Genomic DNA, 21404 nt, shown 5'->3' with positions numbered 1-21404 from the left:
TTTCACTCTGGTCCAGCCTTTTCTTACTGTAATAGATGATGGGTCTCATGTTAGCCACACAATTTTTTTTAAAAAAAAAAATCCTATCAGCGAGGTTTGCAATAAATGTTATTTGGAATAAATGTAAGCTCTAAATAGACTTAGTAAAGACTGTTTTTTATTTCACCTGTGGCTAAACAGAAGTTGCAGTGCTGTAATTAGAATGGGATTGATAGCCAAATTGGCTTGCATTGTGCTGATATATACAATCTTCTGCAGTTGATCAGGAAATACAGAGTACATTGAATGTTTGTGCAGTGTTTTGATAGCTTTTTCTTCAGTTAACTAATATAGTTTGGAACTGATGAGAATTAGCGTGCCTCTTTGTTCAGCTGAGATTCCTACCATTTAAAAACATCTATTTTAGAGTCAAATTATGTGGAAACAAATCAATCTCCACTCCACTCTTATATGTGAAAATAATAATGATTATTACATTTGCAAGACCACTTGCTCAATCCAGCAGGGTACAAACTGCAATTAGCCCCACTTTGCCAGTCAAGTCAACATCACCTTAAGTGAAATCAGTGAATTAATTAACTTGAATATTCACATTGGACCTATCCTAGGCCTGAGTGCAGAAAACATGGGATTTGAGCATGTACTCACCCAAAGGCAGTTAAAAGGCTACTGGTAGTTTCAGTGTTTTCAGTTGGCACCTCTGTAATCAACCAAGGTCTTCCCTGGGGCACTGGGAATCTTTACCGCAGTGTGAATAAGTTAACATGCTCACTAAATGTTAAGGTGGTCAGCCTTCTCCACGTTAAGGCAGGGATGAGGAAGCTGTGGCCGTCCAGATGTTGCTGGACTCGTGACTCCCATCAGCCCCAATGTACATAGCCAATGGTCAGAGATGATGGAAGTTGTTGTCCAGTAAATTCTGGAGAGTCGCATGTTCCCCATCCCTGTATTAAGGTCTCTAAGGATGCAATCCATTACACACTTACCTGGGAGTAAGTCCCATTGAATCCAGTGGAGCTTACTTCTGAGTAGATATGTGTTGAGCTGAAGCCTCAGGCAGCAATTAACTCCTACCTGCAAATAACCCCAATGAACTCAGTGGGCTTATTTCTGAGTGTGGATGTATAGGATTGCACTGTTAATCTTCCAGAAGTTTAAGAATGGTTCAGAGACAGACCTTTTCAAATGTGCAGTTTCATATATTCATGTTTTAATGACTTCACTCCTTTGAAATCTGTAGCTATTTCAATGTTTTTTAAAAAACCTTAATGTCATACTTTTTTCCCATAGGGTCCACCAGGTCCACCAGGCAGAGATGGTGACGATGGTCCACAAGGCCCCCCAGGGCCCCCTGGTCTTCCTGGTCTTGGCGGAGTAAGGCATCCAACTTTTTATTTTACTGAAATTGATTGGCAGTGTCTTGAAGAATCTAATGATCAAACCAACCATAAAAGGCCTATCATGTCAAAAGCAAGAGCCATTATCTTTGACCATATCGTCTCAGGCATGTATACAAGTACTATTGTGATCCATAGGTAGGAACATCCCTGGAGACCTAGAAACTTTTAAAGAAGGAACTTTTAATATACCTTTTCCCATTTTTCTTGTGTTCCTTCTGTGGACATTTACTCAAGAGCTGTTTTCCTAGTCAGCATTTAGTTCAGTCAGCTCATGCTGACACAAGGTCATTAATGCTTTTTGCCATTGGTTTTGTATAATGGATCTTTAGTACTGAAACTAGTGATATATGTAATGCAATCTTACACAACTGGCTGTCCCTTTTCGCCATATAACCTCATAACGTCTCTTACTCAATCACTCTCTCTCTGTCTCTCTGTCTCTCTGTCTCTCTGTCTCTCTGTCTCTCTGTCTCTCTGTCTCTCTCTCTCTCTCTCTCTCTCTCTCTCTCTCTCTCTCTCTCTCACACACACACACACACACACACGCACGCACACGCACACACACCACCTCTCTCTCCCTCCCTCAAGCTTAAGGGACTTCAGATACGGAAATACAAATTCAGTACCCAGCATTCATTGTCCTTTGGACACCCTATAGGGTGTATTATTTGAATTCTGAATAAGCTCTTCCTTATTGAATTCTGAATAAGCTCTTCCTTATTGTATTTATGTAACCCTTTTTATCTCCTACAGAACTTTGCTGCTCAGTATGACATGTCCAAAGCAGCGGATCTTGGTCCCGGACCTATGGTAAGCAAATACTGCTTTTCTTAAGCAGGTATATGCACAGTTTCAAATTGCATTTGTATGTGCTGCCACTGGTGGCAACAGAGAGCCCCCAGGAATAGCCTATTCTTGGAGACCTCGCCACATTGTGCCTCTACTATGTGATGTATATATAGCTGCACAGCAACATCAGGTCCACTGCACCTCCCAGTCAGCCATCTAGCAGCCTGGGCATTTACCTGTCCTCTCTTGCAAACTGAATGCTTGAGGAATACATGGGATCTCACTATTCCTCTATCCAGCTTATGTCATGGATGGAGAAAGCCTATGCTGTGAAGAGTTTTGCATCCTGCCTGGGTCCATTCCAGGCTGCGTCTCAGAGGTTGAAAGCATGTGAAAGGTAGGTCAGCTATCCAGTGTCCCTTTGGTTCCAACACAGGTTCTGTTAGACCCTTGTGACTAGAACCAGGAAGTCACTATATAGCTGACTATCCTACCATTCTCATGAGATATGGACTGAACGTAAGTACACCAAACCCCATGGAATAGATTGCGATAACTGCTGGCCTTGTTCACTTAGTTCTTCATCTGTATTTCTTGCCACCTTGCAGACAGGCTGGATCAATCAGCCCTAAGCACAGTTAACTGGAAGTTGATCTATTGAGCTGAGTTCCAATTTAGCACCTGAGCTGCAGTGATTATGCCGTTGCATGATTCATGCTTGTTAATTCTTACTGCTTGTTGGGTATAAATTCTGGCAATGCAGTCACAGAGCAAGTTTTTCTTCTTCTCTATCGAAGGTTCCACAGAGATGCTGGCCAATGAAATTAATAATATTTGTTTTAAAATGTTTAGCAAGTCAATATCACTTGACTGATAATCATTTTCAAGGCTTTCCTCTTTTCATTCTATACGCTCATGTATGCCGAAACTAGCTTTCTGCATCTCTTTGGAAATAAAGCCAACTGATTTCTATGGAGATTATTTCCCAAGTATAGGCCTAGAACTGCAACATAAAGTTGCAATCCTTAAATGCATGTGTGTTCCAATGGTAAAACATTAGATTTATATCCTGATGTTAAGCATATTTCCTTAGAAGTTTATCTCATTGATTTGGTTTTGATGGCATTTATGTCTAAGGAAGAGTGCGTAGGTTAGGTTTGTTTAATTTATTACATTCCTCCTACTCAAACGTGCTCTAGCTGTCTCGCAGTTAAAACAGACTTTCACAAAGTCAGAACCGTCATCTGCACAAATGCAAGCCATCCTTTGCAACACATCAAAACATTGCAAACTGTAAGGTAAATGGTTGCACGGACAGCAAGAATGCTCATAACATACCAAAGCTTTCTTTTCAGTGTGCATTAACCCACCCTCCCCCAGAGCTTGGAAAAGTTACTTTTTTTGAACTACAACTCCCATCAACCCAATCCAGTGGCCATGCTGGCTGGGGCTGATGGGAGTTGTAGTTCAAAAAAGTAACTTTTCCAAGCTCTGCCCTCCCCCCAAAATTAACAGCACCAGTAGGAGAGCCTAATCTGGATTAGGACCCTGATGTGTTGTGTGTGTGTGTCCACCAAAGCTGCAATCTGCACAAAGAAAAAACCTTCCGTGGATGTGAATAGGAGTTCTTTTTCTTTTATGCAAATTGCAGGTGAAGGTCCCTTTATCCATATTGTTAAATATTGTTAAAGCCCCCTACCCCCACACACACCCTAGGATGCCTAACCAAATTGGAGTCTTGGTGTTGGCAGTTTGCACTTGGGGTAAGCTACACATCTAAACATTGTGTGTAGATTGGTTCTCAGATATTTACTAGGAAGTAAGCTCCACTGAACACAGTGGGGCTTTTTTCATTTAAAGAATTTCTAACCTACCTTTTGGGGGCACTCTGCCCTCACAAGGTGGTGTACAATTCATTTTAAGACTCATATAAAGATACAATGATTACAGCATACCATTAAATTAAAATCATCAAGTTTAAACCACCAGCTGCTAAACCATTTTAGTACAGCACATTAACCAAACTAGGGTTGCCAGGTTCCTGGCCTGAGACTGATCCTGTATCTTTAGGAGAAGAGAAAGTCAGCCAAGTGCAGGTGTTCTTGCAACGCTGTAATGAGAAAAACCACAAGGTGGAATTCTCCTTTTGCCCTGCACAAGTTTTAAAGATACAGAAGACCTCTTGGAGGCTGCAACCAAGAGGTCTTCTGTATCTTTAAAAGTTGTGCAGGGCAAAAGGAGAATTCCACCTTGTGGTTTTTCTCATTACAGCGTTGCAAGAACAACTGCACTTGGCTGACTTTCTCTTCTCCTAAAGATACAGGATCAGTCTCAGGCCAGGAACCTGGCAACCCTAAACCAAACACAGATTGAAATAAACATGCCTTCAGAGTTTTCTTTAAAACCAGCAGTTACGTGCTTTGAAGTTTACATACATAGGATTGCAATGTTGGAATTATTAGGCCTCACCTGCACTATACATTTAAAGTAGTATCATACCACTTTAAACAGTCATTGCTTCCCCCAAAGAATCCTTGGAGCTGTAGTTTGTTAAGGGTTCTGAGAGCTGCTAAGAGGCCCCTATTCCCCTCACAGAGCTACAGTTTTCAGAGTTCCCTCGGTAGAGGGATTGAGGTTTAAACCACTCTGGAAATTATTGCTCTGTGAGAGGAATAGAAGTCTCCTAACAACTCTCAGCACCTTTTACAAGAATTCCCAGAATTTTTGGGGGGAAGCCATGATTGTTTAACATGGTGTGATACTGCTTACAGTGTATAGTGCAGATGGGGCCCTAGATTTAGTTCCAACAGAAGTGTTTTATATTATATAAGATGTGAATTGAGAACAGCAAAAAAAGGAAGAAGTTGTAAAGGCCCTTAGTTTCTGTATGGATATAGCAAACTATCTTCATTCATATGCATCAAAATGCTAAAACACACAACAGTCATTTGCATTTACCACCTGAATTCATGGAAACAGTAGACCACTTCAGATGTTCTGTAGAAGCACTGAGAAAGCATGAAGAGTTTTCTTCCACTCCCCATGCTTCTGGTACAAGGAGATGATATTCACATATCATGCATGAAGGATTCTGTCCCTTCAAGAAGATGGTGTGTATGTCTTCTCCCATCCCCTTCGGGCATGCTCCAGAAGCACGGGGAAAGGAAATGTGAGTGGGTGGGCTTTCTCTCATCACTTCTAGAGAATGCTGGATGTTACCATTTCCTTTCTCGTATTATGAAAACTGAACGTAGAAAACTGGTTGGAAAATGGTAGAAGAAAATGGTACCCACTTCTTCATAATGTCAAAAAGATCAAACCTGCCCAGGAAATATGCAAACTGGCATTGCAAGGCAGGGCTGGTTCCAGCAGATGGCAAGGCTGGACGTTTTCCATGGTCCCAAGACCAGCAGAGGATCCACTGCGATAACAGCTCTGCCATTTCTGCTTTGCCCAGGATATCCAAGAAAAACAGGTGCAACTGAATAAAGTTCTCAGTGTGCATGTCCTGCCATTTTGCAGATAAGGATGCCTGGATTGAGGACCTCAAAAACTCTGGAGCCAACATTGCCACAAGACATGCCCCTAAAGATAGGTTGATCAGATAATTTGGAGGCACGTAGTAGCCTCATCAGAGCTTTCCATGTGGCACCTAGAATTGTCTGGGAAGGTAACCGTCTGTAGCCTCTGGCCACATCATTTGGCCCATTAGTCCCAGCTCTCTGCTGCCTCCCCACACAGTTACAGATGCCATATAATAAGTTCTTAAGAAGCTACCTCATAGCTACTAGTCCTTCCAATCCACCCTCATACTTGTTTACGACTCTTCCAACTTTACAAAGTTAGCAGCCCTCATGTTTTTCATCTCCTTCTATATATGCAGCAATGGTGTGTGAGGGGCCAGAATGGCAACAGCCCTATGCTTACTAGGGTAGGGATGGGGCAAGATGACGGCGAGCCATTGGTGGTGGCTCTACAGGTGTTTGCACATCTGCACAGCCGCCACCGCCAACCTCCAGCTCTCCCGTCCTTGCTTCCATTGTGTCTCATCCCCCTCCTGGCAAGTGCAGGAGGACACTGCTGTTGATCTGCCCCCCTTACATGCCACTACTGTACTGTTTTTACAATTGGAAATGTCCATGTTGGAAGTTGCCTCTTCCATGTAGGAACACAAAAGCCAACACATCAGTCTCACCAACAGTTTGCAGGATAGTTCTTGCCCTACTGTTGCTGCCCAGCATAATGCTGATCACTCTCTGTAGCAGGTCTAGACAACCTGTAGCCTCCTACATATTGTTGGACTACAACTCCCTGACCATTAATCATGTTGTCTGGGGCTGATGGAGTCCAACAACATCCTGCTGCCCTGACTCAAAGCTCCTTGTGTTTCTTGATGCCTGATCTTGTGGTTTCCTGTTGCCCTGAGCATCAGTGTGCATATGGAGTTCCCCTGCCTGCAGTCACTCAAATGGAAGGGGCTGCTCTGCTCCACATGTGCAGAAATGCTTCCTCCATTGAAGTGAATGGAAAAGCCTAACCTTTCAGGAAAACATCCAAACATTCATATTGGGAAGATATCTTCAGTCCATTAGCCATCAGCGTTTGCTACCTATGCTCAAATTTTTGCACCAATTTTCCTATGAACATATTTTGGAGCAAGCGGTGGAGAGATTACAGAGAGAAGTCTGCTTGGATTCCTTTAGTGAATTCATGGGACACGATTCACTGCAGCACTCATGACTCCAGCTCCGTTTAAATGAGGTTAGTTGCACACTACTGTTAATTCAGTTCAGTTGGGCTTCTGTGGTTCGAGTAACTGTGAATTGGCCTCTGGTCACTGTTAGCCGTGGATTATACCTCCGGTCCTATTGAAGTCAGTGGCTGTGCTTCCACTGGTTATATACTATCCCCCCCACCCCCACCCTACTGTAGCATGCTTTTTTTAAAAACAGAAGACTTGCAACCCTACACATTTTGTATGTTTGAACAGGAAGCAGGGCTGCTTTGCTGGCCCCACCCCCAACAGCATGACTATTCCTGGCCCCATGAATTCCTGGGCATTCATTGAGAATGGATATCTGAAAAAGAGAAGCCTATGCACATAGATTTCTTAATGCATGGAATATTACATGCAAAGGCTTCCTTTTTTCAGATATCCACACTCCATACGTGGATCTTGAGGGACAGGAAGTTGCAAGCATGAGAGCTTCATGTACATAATACATGAGGTTGTCTATTGGCACCAGACAAGAGGGCAGGAAGTGGGAGTAGCAAGAAATGAGCTGACATTATGTGGGATCCTAGATCCTGTTGTGTTTTTTCCAAAAATCAACACAAGGTACTCCGGGGGCTTGGAGGGGGGAGTTTTGTTAGAGATGTACCCTCCTGTGCTAATCTTTGCGAACAAGACTACTGGGGAACATGGCACCATTTCCTGCTTCCCTCCTTTGCCAGCCCAGAAGATTAAGACAAAAATATGGAAATTTCAGATGAGAATGCAAGAATGCAAGCCAACAAGGGGTGGGGGTGGAAATGATCTGACATGGGGGCTTTTTTAAAAAAAACCCCTCTGGGCCAGTTGCCAGAACATACGGTGTCAGAGCCAGACATTTGGGCTACTTGCCAAAATCTTTTGGGTAAAGATGGAATGTTTTAAGTTAAGGAGAAAAAAAGAGGCCCAACTTTTTCCTTTGACTTCTTCAGCTCTAGTATGGCATTTCATGCACTCCTAAATATGGGGCTCCTATGCACCAATGTGTACTTCCTCTCTAGATGGTCCTCCGAGGTTCTGCTCAGCTGAAGGTGGCAAAAACCACCAGGAACAGGAGGAGGTGGCATCAGTAGCTGTGTCAATAGCTCTCTCGCCCCCTTCCCCATTTTTGTGGCTTCTGTACCACATGCTGGAATGGGAGGGCAGGCTCAGCCATGGGAGTTAATTTTTTTCGCTGTTATTTATTTATAAAACCATGAATCCCACTTAATTTTTCTGTGTCAGTATATACAACCCCCAACCACAAGATGAAACTACTAGCATTTAAAAAGCAAACAAACTATAACCATAATAAATTCCAAAACAGCCATCAGAACTAAAACATCCAAGATAAACTAGATATTTTATGTGCCTCCCCTAACCTCCTGGAGTCCATTGGAATCCACTTCCCCACGCCCAAATCTGGTCCAGCTCAGGTTCCACAATTTTTAAAATGAAAGACTAAAATCATAAGATGAAAGTGAGAAAGCAGACAGATGTAATAAATCAGCAAACTGATATTTTTGTCTCTTCTGAAAAGTTGCAATCAAAGTAAAATGCAGATGTTAATTATTGTCTTCTCTGAATAGGAGGGTTAGAAGGCTGTCCACAGGTACTATATCAGCCTTCCCCAATCGGGTGGTGCCTTCCATATGTTTTGGAGTACAACTCCTTTCATCCTTGACGGTTGGTCATGCTAGCTGGGGCAGATGGGAGTTGTAGTCCAAAACATCTGGAGGGCACCAGCTTGGGGAAGGTTGAACTGTCTATAGCATTTAAACCATAGGATAATGTAATGATTAGAGCAAGTATGGGGAACCTTTGCCCCCCCTCCAGTTGTTGAACTACAACTCCCATCATCCCTAGTCATTGACTTGCTGTGGGTGGTGGGAGTTGTAGTTCAGCAACATCTAGAAGGCCAAAGGTTCCTCATACCTAGATTAGAGGATACAGTTCAGCTAGTGCTAGCAGTATGGAAAGGATAACCCATGTTTGCTGGTTTGGCATTATGATTCTTGGCTACTAATATAATCTAAGGCTACTGCTATTATAATATTATTAATACTATTTGCTCTGTGATTTGTGGTTTCATTTCATGGTTCTATTTCAGGCAAATGATTAGGCAATACTGAAACCTGTTGGGAGATTATCTGGTGTTGTCACTTACATTATATTAACTAATTATCTTTTCCCAGGGTATAATGGGACCCAGAGGCCCTCCTGGAGTAACTGGACCCCCTGTAAGTATATTCTGAACACAGCCATTGCTTGGAAGAGGGTTCTGTTAGATATATGTGCAAAAAAATCAGTCACATGGATGAAAATACTACATTTTGCCTTGTAACCTCACGTGTACAAAAGATTTCTGGAATTGGCAAATCCAGGATTGTTGTTGCCATTCCCCTGATATAGTCCTCTATTTACAACCTAGTGTGCCATGGCTTTGCTTCTTTCACAGTATCCTGCCTCATTCTCTGTTTTGCCTTCTTTCCAATGTGTGCCATAATGTCCTTGCCAAGAAGGCCCAAAACATGCAATGTGTTTGCCTGGTGTCTCTCCACGTTCCCATTCTGACCACCTCAGGGCTGGAGGACCACAATATCTAACTGCATGATAGACTAGCTCTCCAGGGCTTTCCAGATCAGGCTTTTTCTTTTGTCTGGCCTTTTCTCTTACTATTTGGTTCCCTGAGATCACTCTCCATTCACCCCCAGACAACCCCATTACTAGAAGAGCACTCACTTTTTCACACAACATTCCAAACTGTATAACACATCTTGTTCCCCTTCTAGGGTGCTCCAGGCTACCATGGTCCTGCTGGTGAACCTGGTGAACCCGGTCAAACGGTAAGGAAAACCATTTTCTATTCTGAGAAGGACTGGAATTCTGAAATGCCCACTTGCAGGAAAGTTCTCTCCCAAAATTGATGCACTGAAAGAAATGCTTGGGCCTACTAGAGATATTTGCAAGGGTGGGAGTAGCAATAAATGAACTGTGATTATGCTAGACTTGGTTTTTCCAAAATTGGAACATCCTAAGGAGACTGAGGGAGAGGGAGAATCTTGCTAGACAAATAGGTGATAGTTTAGATTCCTGCAACCCTCTTGTACTAATATTTTGTGAATAAAACTACTAGGGAATCTGAAATCAGACTGAATAATGAACACCAAGTCTTCTGATTTTATGAAACTTGGAAGCCATAAAGTGGCCCTCAAAGCTTGGGACAAAAGGATTCAGATCTAGGGCCCTGGTTTAGTCAAGTCATCTGGGCTATATGTAACATGAAAGAAGCTGGTCTGTCTTACAACCATTATTCTATTTAAAATGAACTTTTTTTATCTCTAGGGTCCCCAAGGTGCTCGTGGTCCAACTGGTCCTCCTGGAAAGTCTGGTGAAGATGTAAGCATTCATTTGAACTTGGATTCCTTGAAGATTCAGTACGAGCCATTTCCTTATCCAAACATTAGTTATCAGCATTCACTGTGTACTTAACTCCATATCCCCCACCCCGCATGTGCTCATACACAGCCTGATGGGGCCACAATATTATTTTATTAAGACATATCCCTCCCTTCTGGTGCAAAAGCGCCACAACCATATATCCTGATTGTCCAAATGTATGTTTCCTAAAATTCCCAGTGAAATGCCACCTTGTTGTAGAATATATCAACATTTCAAATGACGTTTTAATACATTTTAATGTATTCTGCAACCCAGTAGCCTTTCGTTACAACTGATTTTTCTCATGATTCTGTTTCTGAAGAGTATAGCTGAATTTATCCTACAGAAGAAGTAAGTCCCTCAGAGTTCAATAGGACTTACCCCTTACTAAATTTCCTTCGGATTGTTGCCTTCAAAAGTTCCATCATAAGCGCTTGTCCTAAAAATATTAGGAGAAATAGCCTTAAAAATGTGACATTTATGTCTCCTGGGTGGGTGGAGGGGATAGACTACTTTTTAAAAGTATTTATATTTAAATAACCTTCCTTGCATATAGGCATGTTAAATATGTGCAGCTCATTTGCTGTTGTGCACACAATATTACATTAATCTCAACTTTAATGTTTCATTAGGGTCATCCTGGGAAACCTGGACGATCTGGTGAGCGGGGTGTTCCTGGAACTCAGGTGAGTATTATGTTTTCCGTTGTCTTTACAATCTGATTACCTATAGGATGGGAAATAGAATTATCTGCTGCTGTTCCTTACTAGTAGTGCAAATACGTTGCTTCCTATTATGGCAGATATTTTAGCTCTTTCTGTGTACACCTACCTGATACTGACGTTCAGCTCGAGAGGTACTATTATAGTTGCCACATGATGTTCACTTGCTACAAGAAATAGGGCAATTAGCGCATCTGTGGTTGTGGAGCTCCTTGACTATTAATATTAAGCAAGCACCATCCATACTTTGTTTCAAACTCTGGCTTCAGGCCCTTCTGTTTATGCAGGCCTTTTCTGATGTATATCCCAATCAATTGATTATTGTGCCGAGACTAGGGATGGAGGAGAAATTCAATTCAATTTGCATTTAAAGCTGAGTTTATAACATTTGCTCTTTCTGAAACAATGTGAGAGCTGAAACACAGCCATCCGTCGAGATTCGCACGTATCCAAATCTTGCAGTGCAGTTCTCCAACCAAGCAATATTTTAAAACATGCATATATTAGGGAAAGAATGCACAAAATGAATATATTGCTAAAAATAACATACAAAATGCATTATATTAGGATAAATTGCTTGCAAAAAAAAACTGTACATTAATAAAACTTCATACAAAAATCCAAAAATGTTTTATTCTGGGGATCAGCAAGTTAGGAGCCCTTGGGCTAAATAACCCCCCTTGACAAAGACAAGGGAAGGGCTATAGCTCAGTGATAAAATATGTGCTAAATCTCCAGCTAAAAGCATCAGTCAGTAGCTAATGGGAAAGACTCTGTGCCTGAGGAGGGAGCAAGGACTGTAGCAATGAGACTTGCAGACAGTCCACCAGCCTCCCATCTCTTCCTTTGCCTGGTCAATCAAATTTATAAAACTAGTACCAGCTGACAACGTTTATAGGTTTGCTGCATCATCAGGGCAAGTGTAACTAATGAATCTATATGGGTACTGCATGTGCATTACAATTACTATGTCACTTGCACACATAATCAAAATACGTAGACGGTGATTTGCTACAACCGCTTATTCTGCTCATAGTAGTCTTTTTCAGGTGTTTGGGACAAATGAATGTGGGCTGAAAGTGGGGAGGGGCACACACACAAACCCTAGGTCCCCAGGGTCCCCATCTCTGCCCTCTCCACCCCAACCTTCCCACATTGAGTAGGAAGGTCTGGAAGAGGTCTGCGAAGTGTGTTTGGCTGGACATGTTTTGAAGCCTGCCTGCCGTCAGGTACCTGTATTATCCAGGTTCCTGATCATGGGGAGGATTCTATGCGGCATTCACCAGGATGCACTTAGATCCCTCCGTGAGGCCTTGGCAATGAAGTGGACCTGGTATACATGGACATGTTGGGGATTGGGTTTGCATTCACACCCACTCCCCACACATGTTTTTGTCCATGTGCCTGCATAGGGCTCGTCTCACACTCCATCCCTTCTTTTCTTAGAAGTAAGTGGCACTGATTTCTATGAAAGTGACTTTTCAGGAAGTAAGCTCAGCATCTCAGCCTTAGGATCCTTTACATCCAAGGAACTTATCTCACCTTTGACCCTCTGTCATGCTGTTTATGAAAACATCTGCTTGGCACCCATGAGAAAGCAGACCCAGAAATATTTGTAGTGTGGATGACCCTTCTGGTCAACGCAGGTGTTACTTTTGCAGTGCAAACCCGATTTAAAGCAGGAGCTTCTTTGAGCCTCATGCACAAAAATGCTCTGCTTGTTAGCTTGGCCCGTGAGACATAGGGATTCACAGTGCATATGGAGAGATCATTCTCTAAACTGTATGTCAGGGAGCCTTTCGCAAACATATTGAGTCTGTCCAGATACATATAAAATTAGCAGCTTTTACTTAAGAATTTAAGCCTTCTCTAACTCCCTCTCTCTCTTTTTTCCCCAAGGGTGCTCGTGGCTTTCCTGGAACTCCTGGTCTGCCTGGTTTCAAAGGAATAAGGGTGAGCATTTAACTGAAATGGGAACAAAATTAAGGATTGTGACATTTGATAAGAATACTATGTTTATACAGTATTTTCAGTACCATGCACTGTGCACCTCACTGGGTTACTCTGTACAAAAATATGGCTTAATTTTTGTTTGTTTGTTTGTTTGTTTCAAGGGAGATCTGATCACACATCTCCCATGTCACATGTAGTTTATCCCAAGTTCCTGTATGTGATTGTGACATGTCAGTGACAAACTCTTTAGTGCACAATTAGCACTATAACATGGAGTTTTAATTGTAAGCCAAAAAGAAGCATTTATACCGCCAGAAGAAATGGTAGCATTCACTGCATCAACACTGTCTGTCACCGCTGTGCATCTGGCGTGCCACCATTCTCAGTTCTCTCAGTTTACTGTAGCCCTTTCTGTATTAAACTCCAAAGTAATTGACTTGGGAGAGGCCAGTGTTTGTTTTCCTTTAGGAAATAGGCATTTCCCTAAACAACTGCATATTGCATCCCTATTTCCAGGCCCTATTTCCCAATGTTAGCCACATCGGACACTGGCCAAGAGCCCCAAGGGACCCCTCTAGCCCAGTCATGCCATCATTCACTGCCCTCCCTGCTATGCCCCCAGATACTTTTCAGTGGTGGGCAATAGAGCTGGTTTTGAATGGGAGCCAAGTTCAGCTCCCATCCACAATGGGCATACACCATTTTAGATTACCTCGAATGGAATGCCCCAGCCCATAGATCTATGAAATATAGTCATATATATGGATTTCATAGATATATGGACCGGGGCATTTTTTCCGTGTAACTGAACTTGATGGGTGGCCGATATGAGGTCCCATTCAAAAGCACCACAACCTTTCTGCCTCTGAAGTCCATCTTTGGGGGGGCTTGGTGGAGGGTGGCAAATGGAGCCACTGCCAAAGCAGTGGCAGAGAAAGCATATGGTGGGTCGCCACTGTCATCAGATGCAGGGCTGGGCCTTGCCCTGGTTGGGGAAATGTGGGGGGGATCATTGGCACCATGCCAAATGCCCATCTCTAAGTCTGGCCCTGTGATGAACCCTTGAGGAAGGGGGCATCCCTCTTGTACTCTTTAAAGCATCATGAATGTTGATGATGCCGCTGTAAATAATGAACCACAAAACGTCATCCACTACCAAGCTATGAAATCATACAGACAGAAGAGTGCTGTCAAGAGTTTGGGTCTAACATAGACTAGAACCAAACCACGTTAAGGATGGAGAACTTTAATTGACAGTGATCTTTAATTGACAGTGATCCTCCCCACATACGTGGAGTGTGTGTGAGAGAGAATGGGAAGTGATATGGCGAATGCAGAGCAGTGCTAGATCTGTATTTCAATCATGGCATGATAAAAGAAATGGCCGGGGATGATTTTACCAACCAATATTTCTTCTTTCAATATAGGGACATAACGGTTTGGATGGTCGGAAAGGAGAGCCTGGTGCCCCAGGTGTTAAGGTAAGAGTGACTTGATTTTATGTTACCTGGGTATTCTAGGGAGAACACACAGTACATGGTGGCACTTCTGTTTCTTATCGCACATGCATGTTTTAAAATGTCACTTAGTCCAACTAACAGCAGGGTCTTTTAATTAAAATCAGCTTGTGGCACAAGTGTAGGGGGACAATCCTGAAAGCCTGAGACAAAGTAGAGGCTTGAGGCACGGTAGAAAAAGCGTGCAGGTCCAATTCCTAGCACAGGAGCTCTATGACATAAAATAACCAATCAACTTGCTCTAAACCAGCTTGGGTCACCTTTTGTTGGACTCCAATTCCCATCATCCCTTACTATTGGCTAAGCTGGTTAGCGCTGATGGGAGTTAGAGTCCAACAACATCTGGGGACCCAAGGCTGAAGAGCTCTGCTCTAAGCTTCTGGTTTGGACTCCTACACTCAAGATCACAAAAAATGACCAAGCCCCACCCATGAGAAACTTTGAACTCTCCAGTCCCCAAAACCGTGTGGCTAGTTTGAACCCCTCCACACTGTCCATTCTGTTCACAAACGAGGGGAACAGGATAAAATTCTAGTATCTGTCAGGTTTGTTTTATTTTCATTTAAATTGCCTGGTTTTCCCTTTTATGTGGGGTGTGATAGAAACCCCAATAAATACATATATATATATATTTTAAAAGTGGGACCTGCAACAAAATGTTGTAGTATGCGGTGCTGCTCTTCTGGATTTCAGTCGCTCCTCTCCCTCCCCCCTTCCTCCTCCTTCAGTCTTATTTATTTATTTATTATTTGATTTATATCCCGCCCTTCCTCCCAGCAGGAGCCCAGGGCAGCAGTTTTCCATTTCTTTGTTGCATGGGAGGTATACAAATGTAAGAAATACACAGATGATTTTCCCAGTAGTAATTGGACCTTCTGTGGCCATTGAAAATGCTCCACCAAGGGAAGGGCCGTAGCTTAGTGGCAGAGCATCTGCTTTGCATGCAGAGGGTCCCAGGTTTAATCTCCGGCATCTCCAGGTGGGGCTGGGAATGTCTCCTGGAGAGTTGCTGCCAGTCAATATAGGTAATATTAAACTAGGTGACTCAATATAAGGCAGCTTCCTATGTCCCATCCTTATTGGGGTGTTTGGGGGTTTCTCCCCATTAGGGTGGTGGTGGTGGTTTTTTTAACTGTACTTCTGCCAACCTTGGTGTTCTTCCAAGCCTGCTGATACCCCACCCCACCCTACCCTCTTGTGTGCGGTTGCTGCCATTTTGCATACAGAAGAAAGAGCACTCGCAGCCTAAACATCAGAAAGAGAGGGAATGAGGTGTTGATGAGGCAGCTTAGCAAGTGCATGGCTGAGTCAGTAAGGAACTGACTTGCACCAGCAGGTCTCTGCTTTAGTTACTGTAGTGCCCACAGTTGCCACTGAAAGTACTGAAAAGAGAGAGATGGGAAACAGGAACATTTAAGTCAGCTTTGTGGCTAAGAATCTCAAATATTCCTTGGTATAATTTCTGTTCTCAGGTTAGTGCAGGAAGCACCAGAGGTAGGCTCAGCAAATCAAATGACACTTTGAAATACAGCTTGGAATATACTGGTTCCATCCTCTGCTATTACCCCTGGAGTGTCAAGCTTGATTATAGAACATATGATGCCTGTTTAGGAAACACATTTAAAGTAAAGCATATCCAGTCCACTCTTTTCCCCACAAACTGTGCCTCTGAAATTCAAGAAAATGCCCGTCACTTCCCAAGACAAAGACAGATTTGAGTGGCAGATCTCACACTGCTGCCCCACAGCTAAAAAGCAACAGATCAAAAGGAAAGGAGCAGGTCTGTGTCCTTTGAGCCTTTGCTTAAGCAGGCTGCATCGTTCATTTCAAAAAAGGGTGCAATCCATATGCACACAAAATAATGTGCATGCTTTTTCTTATTCCATTGAAATGAATGGAACAACCCTTGTAGCAGGGCCATTTGCTTGCACTTGGGACGTTGATAGATAATGTTACACAAAAAGGTTCTGTGGAAACAGAAAGCTTGTAAATGCAAGTTGCTCCATTGCCCACAAAGTATTGCAAGCCAACCCCAAGGGATAGGGTCTGAAATCTCCTCTGTTGATCACAAGGAGATGGCTTGGCCTCCTGGCTAAAGCAAGATCTCAGGAAGGTTAAGACTCTTATTATTCTTCCTCCTCCTTTCTCCTCCTCTAGCACTGCCACAAGGAGGAATTTGGAAGTTTTCACTTCTTTTTTTTTATTAACATGTTGAAACTGTGGTTAATCTTAACTATAACTTGTATGAGACAATCCAGCTTCAAGCTGTTGGTTATGAAGCTGGCTTGTTTCAATGAGGTTTGGATGTAACACTAAACCCTGGTTAATTGAAACCACAAGCAGAAGCTTACAATCTCATCCTTGCAACCTCATGGCAGGAGAGGGGAGAGAGAGGACATAAGCCTAGGGAGAGGCTAGACTTCTTCTCATCACAATAAACCATAGTTTATCATAATGTCCAACCCAGCCAATAAGACCCCTATTACATTTCAGGAATCGGTGGTGTAGCCTGTACCAACCTGCAAACATGTGCTAAATGGATAATATTTGTTCTTCACAGGGTGAACCTGGTGCCACTGGTGAAAATGGTACCCCTGGACAATCTGTAAGTATTTTCTCTTCACAATTTAACAGTATTTTGTTGATGGAATGCTGTGTATCATTTTTTAAAATGTACAAGTAGCTACTAGTCAACTGAAGTTAAATAAATTGTTATATAAATCTCAAATGTTTTAAGAGAAATGATACTATTTGATCAGAATCTCAATGTGGTGAAGGTTACAGTGGTGCTGCAATCCTGTGCTCAGTCATGTACATGTAAAGCCCATTGAGTTCTGAGTTGTACATGGATAATATTTTGCTCAGGAAGTTCTGCACCCTGTGGTGAACACTGAGAAAAGACAGACGCTTGATATATTATGCTTCATCTTGCACTGCAACATATTATTGCTCTTTCTTTGTCTTTCACTATGCATTGCAGCTTATTATTACTATTATTATATTGCTACTTCTACTACTACAATTAAGTAATGATTTGCGTACTTTGCTTTCAGGGTGCCCGTGGTCTCCCTGGTGAAAGGGGAAGAATTGGTGCTCCCGGCTCAGTTGTAAGTGATTTCCTACCTGTACAACTTGGTTTCCATTTTCTTTCTTTTGCATTCTTTAATTTTATACCAGGAATATAAGATTTAAAGAGAGCATTTGTTTTCTTTTAGGGTGCTCGTGGCAGTGATGGAAGCAACGGCCCCTCTGGTCCTGCTGTAAGTCCAAACTTATAATGTTCTATCATTCGTAGGCTTGTCCTGAAAGACACGCACACTGTGAGTCATCTGTCACTTGAATTTGTCTGTCTAATTGGTTTTGTCTCTTTCGCTGCCCTTTATCTATTACACAGCAAGAAATCTGGGGAGGGGGGGGAACCTGACATTTCCGGGTATACATCAAAGAGATACAACATTGCAAGTAATGTCGGAGTTTCTACAGACTATTCAGCTCAAGACTGAAATGCAATGTTTTGTATGCACTGAAATCCAGTGCTTTGTATTGGCTTCTCTAGCAGTGGCGGCTGGACTTGCCCCGCCCAAGCTGCATAGAAGCTGCAGGAGGTCTCCCCTGTTCCCCAGGTGATGACATTATTGGCCGATTTTGAACAGCTTCATTGGTGGGAATCCAGCTCCCCTAGTTAAAAAAATCTCATCAAATGGCACTTAGCTGCTGAGATAAAAGGACGACTTTGTACATTAACTATGTACCAGGTACTGCCTTTCTCCATTGTAGGGAGGGAGGGATCACTAGTCCATGTCAATTCACAAGTCAGTTCATAAGTCTGTTACATCCCATTTCCAAATTAATCAGCATCTTTTAACAATCTGCACAAATATTCATATTGAAATACATACTTTATCTCAATGTACACATTCCTAAGCATATTCCATCCTAAAACACCAAATTTTAGACACATTTGGTACGTTTTTTGAGCCGTGAATTTATTACGAAATTTGGACAAGTGCAAAATCCAACAGATATTTGCATTCTAAGCGACACATTAGTCCAGGAGGTGTGAATTGTAGCAGTTTGCATCAGAATTCACAGAAATTGAATTCTTCAAGCATTCCTAGCTCTATGGTTAGGGAGCAAACTGACTGGTTCAAAAGCAGCACACTCAGCTTTGCTTCTCCATGTACCCCTCCCATTGGGAAATGGCAGGTTGCCCCAGAGGAAAGATGGCCACAGGGGCCAGGTGCGGTCCATGGGACACCAGTTCACTATACCTGCTTTATAACCTCAATTATCCAGTGGCTAGCCTAGGCAACCAACCAATCGCATTGTCTCCTGCCCAACTCAGGAAGGAATAGGTCAGTTGCTGCCACTGTGATCAGCATGTTGCTCAGGCAGAATCAGCATGTTGCTCAGGCACAGCTCCCCAATTTTTAGCACATTGTTACACTTTCACAAGCGATGTTAAAAATTGCTCCCCCTTTTTTTGGTAACTATTGTAATACTCATTTTGAAGCATAATTGGATGCTTATTTGACCCAGTATCAAGGACAACATATTAAAGAGGGAAGCAGAGAAAACATCCTCTCTGGACAACCCTTACTGCTCCTTCAAGGTGTTTAAATGGTTCTCAGCTCAGGGAAGGCCAAACAGTAAGAGGCATAGGCATTCTGTACATGGAGTATGCACACACAGAGGCATACCCAGAAGTGATGCCTGTGATGGCAGCAATGATACCCTGACACCAATGTATCATGGACCTGGTGAGCCACACATTATTATTCTCCATGTGAGCCATTTCCCCCTCCATACATCCTGTGCCCAATCAGCATGCTCAGTCCTCACTGGATTGTCCTCAACTAGGGCTGGCACCAAAGGGTGGCCAGGTCCGGCCCCTCAATAGAGTAGGGGAGGAGTAGCGCTCCCCTTCTGCGATCCGCGGCAGGGCTGCTGCTGCAGATTGCAGGGAGGGAGCTTGCAAGCCACCCACCCATTTGCTGGCTCTACCTACCTTTCTTTCCTGTCTTTTGTTGTTGTGCATGCTGCATGCGTGGGGCTGCCATTAACCAAGATGGCGGCTGAGGTTTCCTTAAGGTGCTGATGCCCCTGCTGCCATCTTTGGTGATGGCAAGGATGCATGCGCATAGCACCATGTGGGCCATTAACCAAGATGGTGGTGAAGGCTTCAGCCCCTTAGGGAAATCTCTGCCGCCATCTTGGTTAATGGTAGCCCAGCGCACACAGCTGTAAATGACAGGAGAGACAGGTAGATGGAGCTTGCATGCATGTGTGTGTGTGCTGCGCCCAGGGCAGTCTGGTGCCCAAGGGCCCCGGCATGCCTCACCCCTTGGGGAATACTTTTCCTAAAGATTTTTGTGTACTCCTGCAGACCTCAGAGTTCCTCCAAGTCTGCTGGTTCCTTTCTATTGTGGGTGGATGGTGCAGTTTTGGCAACATAAGCAATGGCACTTACAACTGAACATCAGGAATAAAGGGGACGATGATAGTTTCACATTTTGTGCACTAAAAAGAGAAGTTCTGGTGCTTAGCGCCAGCAATCACTGGGTCAAATTATACTGGAACCAATGGACATATTAAGCATTAGGGAAGCTACCAACAAAATTTTCCCAAGCACATCAGCAGTGCCTGTCCATGATTGCAGATGAACCTGTGTCAGTTCTCGACCAGCCTGAGAAAAATGTGATCCCAGCTGCTTCTTTCCAATTTAAACTTGAACATCTTGAGTATTTCACACCTATAAATGAAATCTCAAACAGAACCTTTGCATAGAATTAGCTTCACACAACATTTCCAAAAGTGGCTTTGACTTTTGTGTTGGAAAATTGCATTTATTCTGTGCTCCACCCCCTTGTGTGCAACAAGGAAACCTGAAGCCTCAGTTGATGGCAGGTTTCTATGGTGTAGTCAAAACAGTTACAGGGATTGGGGGGGGGGGCACCACACAAGGCAGTATAATACAGCCTGTATGCTGTTGTGTTCATAGACACAAAATCCATGTAAGACATTCATTTTGTTTGAAGCAGCCCTGAAATACAACTTAAGGGCATCCGAGGTGTTGCTAGATACTTGAAAGACTTGGCGCACACAGGTCGTGGCATAAGCTTCACAAGGTAAATTAAGATGGCAGGTGATTAGGGACTCACTGGCACTGAGTTTTGCAGCATGTCCAGCCACCGTGTAAGCAAAGATTTTTTAAAAAAACAGAAGAGGCAGGAAATCTAGGGCCCAGTGCAAAAACCCAGTGATGGGGCTCCTTGAGCCATCACCCAGCAATGCCTCGGATGGACATCCTGTTCTACTACCTAGACGCAGAACACTGTTGTGCTGTTACTGGTTATATTATGTAGGTAGGCCAAATTACAAGGATGCTGACTGTGCTAGTGCCACCCCCTTATCAGGGCTTTCGGCCTGATGTCCTGTTCATGCGCTTCCCATAGGCGTGTGGTTGGCCATGGGGGGGGGGAACAGGATGCTGGTCTGAGGCTGCATACATACCATACATTTAATGCGCATCCCCCTTCCAAAGCCTGGGAATTGTACTTTACCCCTCACAGAGCTTCGATTCCCAGCACCTTTAACGAACTACAGTTCCAAATATATTTTAGGTGTTTTCAGTGCATATTGTGTTGTGTACTCAGCCTCAGTCTCAAGGCTGTTCTTAGCAGCGCTGAAATCTTCCTTGTCTGTTTTATTAAATGCATTTATTATCTGCCAGTGGAACTCAAAGCAGCACACATGATGGTTCCCCCAAGAAGTCACCCATAGTTTCAGTAAGGTTGCTCTGCTGTGCTCCTTCAGACCGGGCCAAGCTTCT

General features: G+C 43.3%; 1 protein-coding gene across 1 annotated transcript in view; it reads left to right on the top strand.

Moving 5' to 3' along the window:
* The first annotated feature begins 1296 nt into the window (after positions 1 to 1296).
* COL1A2 (collagen type I alpha 2 chain) overlaps positions 1297 to 21404 on the top strand; it is a 66123-nt gene continuing 46015 nt past the window's right edge. Inside the window, exons 1-11 of the mRNA XM_061587788.1 lie at positions 1297 to 1374; positions 2154 to 2210; positions 9135 to 9179; positions 9732 to 9785; positions 10285 to 10338; positions 11013 to 11066; positions 13002 to 13055; positions 14483 to 14536; positions 17133 to 17177; positions 17626 to 17679; positions 17788 to 17832. Of these exons, the coding sequence (XP_061443772.1) occupies positions 2175 to 2210; positions 9135 to 9179; positions 9732 to 9785; positions 10285 to 10338; positions 11013 to 11066; positions 13002 to 13055; positions 14483 to 14536; positions 17133 to 17177; positions 17626 to 17679; positions 17788 to 17832 (495 nt within the window). The 5' untranslated portion in view covers positions 1297 to 1374; positions 2154 to 2174. The remainder of the gene's footprint in view (positions 1375 to 2153; positions 2211 to 9134; positions 9180 to 9731; positions 9786 to 10284; positions 10339 to 11012; positions 11067 to 13001; positions 13056 to 14482; positions 14537 to 17132; positions 17178 to 17625; positions 17680 to 17787; positions 17833 to 21404) is intronic.

This window comes from Rhineura floridana, chromosome 10 (assembly GCF_030035675.1).
Source record: "Rhineura floridana isolate rRhiFlo1 chromosome 10, rRhiFlo1.hap2, whole genome shotgun sequence".
Taxonomy (NCBI): domain Eukaryota; kingdom Metazoa; phylum Chordata; class Lepidosauria; order Squamata; family Rhineuridae; genus Rhineura; species Rhineura floridana.
The sequence above is the reverse complement of the archived record's forward strand: the minus strand, read 5'-3'. Positions and strand labels throughout refer to the sequence as shown.